The 4239-nt window shown below is 38.8% G+C and overlaps 1 protein-coding gene across 2 annotated transcripts; it reads right to left on the bottom strand.

Annotated features, from left to right (window-relative positions):
• Positions 1-226: 226 nt before the first annotated feature.
• calm2b (calmodulin 2b, (phosphorylase kinase, delta)) lies at positions 227-3984 on the bottom strand. Of its 2 annotated transcripts, XM_039661380.2 has the most exons (7): positions 3853-3984; positions 2744-2774; positions 1531-1674; positions 1248-1354; positions 992-1127; positions 833-882; positions 534-674 (listed from the first exon to the last, which is right to left on the bottom strand). In XM_039661380.2, the coding sequence occupies exons 1-6, from the start codon at positions 3853-3855 to the stop codon at positions 854-856; spliced, it is 450 nt and encodes a 149-aa protein (XP_039517314.1). In that variant the 5' UTR covers positions 3856-3984; the 3' UTR covers positions 534-674; positions 833-853. The 2 variants fall into 2 exon arrangements, with proteins under 2 accessions (XP_039517313.1, XP_039517314.1); XM_039661379.2 differs by having other exon boundaries at positions 227-882; positions 3853-3977.
• Between the last annotated feature and the right edge of the window lie 255 nt (positions 3985-4239).

Genomic DNA, 4239 nt, shown 5'->3' with positions numbered 1-4239 from the left:
AGTTAATTACACTGAAAATAATTACAATATCACTCTACAGTTTGTAGCAATGACAAGGTAAGTGGGTAAAACCAACATTTAACTGGAGAGTGGTCTAACAATTGTAGGTTCAATTTGATAACAGCAACATACCTTGTAAGATAATGCTTAACTAAAATACTGACAAATTCTCTTTTTCGTTCCAACCTACTAAGCAATCATTTGAAATAAAAGGCTGGGGAAGCAGTTATTGGGTAAATTGTTAATTTTATTGGAAAACAAATATACAACTTGGAATGGATTCTGAGGCATGGCTGTGCCATAAGCAGTTACAAAAAAAAAGTGACTAATTAAAAAGCATAGTAAGAACCGAACAAATACAAAAAGATTAGAGTGTATGAGTACCTGGCTATAAACCCGTTAGTATTGAATTCAATGATGTTGCAATAGTGCAATGCTGAGGACTTTTCCCATTTCTATTTATACTCAGTCCATTGTCCATGCAGAGTTGTGCCTCCACAAAATCAAAAGAGAGAAAAAAAGTAAAGAAAAAAAAAAAGTCATGCCAAAATTGTTGAAATGACACCACACTGTCAGTCAGCTGGACCCTTGATGTCACCGTTCGTCAGGTGGGCAGGCAGACAGAGCAACAGAAGGGGAATGCCTATACGCATCACCTGGTCCCATAACTGCTCCTTCAAACAGATTGTTTACAACGGTTAGGAGTTGGGGGGAGGCATGAGCACTCAAATCCTAGTATACATGCAAATCCTTGGGGGGGGGGGGGGGGGGGGGGATTAAAATGAAACATTTTACAGAAATTAAAAACAAGAAAAGGCATATAATTTTATACAAGAAATTCTGTACAAGGCCTTCACTTCGCTGTCATCATCTGTACAAATTCTGCAAAGAAAGAGAAAAGGGAAAGTTTAAAAGAGATCATCGCAAACCAAAACTAAACTCCAAATCAAGTCAAAACAAGGATGGAGATTATTTGAATTACAACTCTTACCTTCATAATTGACCTGACCATCTCCATCAATGTCTGCTTCTCTAATCATTTCATCCACCTCCTCATCTGTTAATTTCTCCCCCAAGTTTGTCATCACATGGCGCAGCTCAGCAGCACTGATATATCCATTCCCATCCTGACAAAGACCAGTGAACAATGAACAATGATCCATCGAATATGTTTTAAGTCTAGGAATGTTACCAGCAAAGCCTTATTAGCAGGTTAAATGAATGCAACAGTTCTTCGGAAGCCTTACCTTATCAAAGACACGGAAAGCTTCTCTGATCTCCTCCTCGCTGTCTGTGTCCTTCATCTTTCTTGCCATCATCGTCAGAAACTCAGGAAAGTCTATTGTTCCATTACCTAATTAAAGGGCATAGTACACAGGCAGATAAGCAACACAGCACTTTAAGTGAATATAATTTCTAATCGTGGAAAAAAAAATCCTTCAGGGTTTCAAGTCATATGCAAATTGGACCCAACTCGCAAGAGTTAACATCATGCTGATGGCTAATGTAGCAGCAAAAATGTGTCCTCACCATCTGCATCCACCTCATTGATCATATCCTGCAGCTCCGCCTCTGTAGGGTTCTGGCCAAGAGAGCGCATGACAGTGCCCAGCTCTTTCGTGGTGATGGTACCATCCCCATCTTTGTCAAATAGCGAGAACGCCTCTTTGAACTCTGTGAGAATTAACAGTGGAGACAAATCAGTTTGAATCCTATAACCACATTTTTATGAACATGTCAATCGCTTTTCTATTTAAGCAATAAACAAAAGGAACAAGTACTTCAACTTCATGTCTAGCTTTTTAAATAATTAACTGCTTGTGAACAATACGATTCCACATAGTTTAAGACACTTTGTAGATCCTATACGCAATTTGTCCTACATGCTATGTACTACATGTCAGAAAAAGCTCCGAATTTTTTTTTAAAAGTCCCCAAAGCTAAAAGTAGCATAATTGTCTATGGCCAAGACCAGTAACAACAAACGCCTCCCTTCATAGATAAATGACTAAGATGACAGGGTGCCAAGAGAGACACACAAACACCCCAGAGCCATAGCAACAGCTGACCACTACAACTAGTGTTAGGCCTTTGAGTTTAACCTAACTCTCTGAGCATCAGCAGTTAAATGCACAGACATGCAAAATAAGATCACTTTGTATAGATGCCTCAAGTACCATCTACACTTAATTTCACAAGATAACATTTTACAAGAAGGTCCAGCAAGAGTCAGCACTGTCACTAAATAGTTTAAATGGGGAGAATTTATCCTTTAAGACATAGTCAAGACAAAACTATAGTGACAAGTGAGACTGTATTTCAGCAGTGCATGCTTTTGCACAGCGGTCTGAACACTAAAAGGTAATACAAACTGACATCAGCCATTACAGACGCACAACCATAAATACATATATGTAATGTGTGTGTGTGTGTGTGTGTATATCTATATATATGAACAAAAAAAATTTAAATTAGAAAATCTGTAAATAATAAGAAAATCTGATAATAATACAGTATCTGTTATTGTTTAGGCTCACTTCTTTCATAATAGAAATAGCAAAAGTTATGCACAAGTGTCTGCACATTCAAGGAGGTGATAACCCATCCATGCCCACAGATTTGACTAAGATACCACCTTAAAAGGCAAATTATAGCAAACTAGAACAGCCAGGCTATTTCAAAACACTTCAAGCCAATACAGAAACTGAAGGGGTGTGTAAGCAAAGAAAGTAAATGACCTTACCGGCTATTTGCTCCTCTGTGAGTTGATCGGCCTGGGGATGGGAAGAGATGCAAATAATCGTATTAATAAATCATGCGTACAATATACTTACTACGAATTAGTAATGTTTTGGTAATCTTGACATGTCTAGCAACCCGTGTGAGACCAAACAAAGACCTCAGATTCCCTCCCAGCTAAATGTTACGACATCAGCTCGAGAGAATAAAGTCTCAACACAAGACACTCCTAACAACAGTTCATCCACCCACCTGATTCCTGGTATTTGGTGAACTAACGTTACTCTCTCGTGGCACTATAAACAGTCCTTTTAATAGTAATGTAACCTTTCTACTATTGTTGTAATGTTAGTCCTGAACAATACAACAATCCCTAAAATGCTCGAGTAACTCGAGTAACTTACTGCAGGCTATTTTACAACAAGCCAATCTAATTACTACGTTGTAACATATGCACATAAACTAAATGGATGTAGCAGCATAATGTGTGATGCTGAACATTAAGATCGTTAAGATCCTCCACATGCTAAAAAGCACAATACACAAGTTTTTGTTGTTGTTTTTGGTTAACTTAACCGGCTAACTTTTCTGAACGCTTGAAATCCGTTAACAGTATAACTTATACCCCACACGTGATACTACCGAGTCGGTACAAAACCAGAGCGTAAAGAATATAAGCAAATTATGTTAAAGGTTGTACAAAATGTTACTTATTGAACCCCAATATCAAGCTTTGTAATAAGGAGCCTTCGTTACGATGTGAAGAGGAAACTGAAAGTAAAGGGGCTCAAGCACACCCCTCAAGTGGCAATACTCCCTTCGCGGAATAGCCTGTGATATTTAAAATCGCGAAGCGAAATATAACTTAAAGTAAGTTAGCGCTACTTAAAAAAAACTGAAGATTGCGGAGCGGCGCGTCGTGTATTCCATCATTCAGCCCACCCCCTGTAACGTTAGTCTTAAATTTGGCGGCACATTTCTGTAAATATAAAAAAAAATACATCCTTTTTCTGTTTCTTGACTTCCTAACTTCCGCACAAATAGTTGTAAAGATGGCATATATTGTCATTGACGCACATCCACCATTAATTAGAAGTATTGGTGTGCACTCACCATTTTCTCTTTTTCTCTGTCAGTCTCCCTCCGTCTCCGTGAAGGATTCACAAATGGTGGTCGGAATATTGGTATAGACCCGCCTTAACGGTCGTACATAAACACCTCCCATATTATTCCTGTATTTATCCGCCAAAACGCACTGCATTCTGGCCAAGGGTGCGTCGGAAATGCTGCAATATTTTTCCACGGACCTAATCAGAGCTTGAGCAAAAGTTATGTATGTCATTATGCATAAACAAAATAGCATTTTTATTGTGCTATGGGTAGATATTGAGGTAAAAATACAGGCGGCACTATCTGACGGCGGAAGAATACTGTACGCGTTTCGGTTGTGCGGATGACTCTGATTGGTTCGTTTGTACCTGCAATGCGTCACTCCCTGGT

Source organism: Pimephales promelas, chromosome 17 (assembly GCF_988280905.1).
Source record: "Pimephales promelas chromosome 17, fPimPro1.hap1.1, whole genome shotgun sequence".
In the NCBI taxonomy this organism is placed as follows: Eukaryota; Metazoa; Chordata; class Actinopteri; order Cypriniformes; family Leuciscidae; genus Pimephales; species Pimephales promelas.
Note: the sequence above shows the minus strand (reverse complement) of the source record. Positions and strands in the feature narration are given on the sequence as shown.

What these genes read in the sequence shown, in the direction of transcription:
- calm2b (XM_039661380.2), bottom strand. An exon ending in CTTTCCGTGTCTTTGATAAG is followed by an intron (nt 1,128 to 1,247) that starts GTAAGGCTTCCG and finishes GGTCTTTGTCAG; the next exon opens with GATGGGAATGGATATATCAG. An exon ending in TGGTCAGGTCAATTATGAAG is followed by an intron (nt 883 to 991) that starts GTAAGAGTTGTA and finishes CTTTCTTTGCAG; the next exon opens with AATTTGTACAGATGATGACA.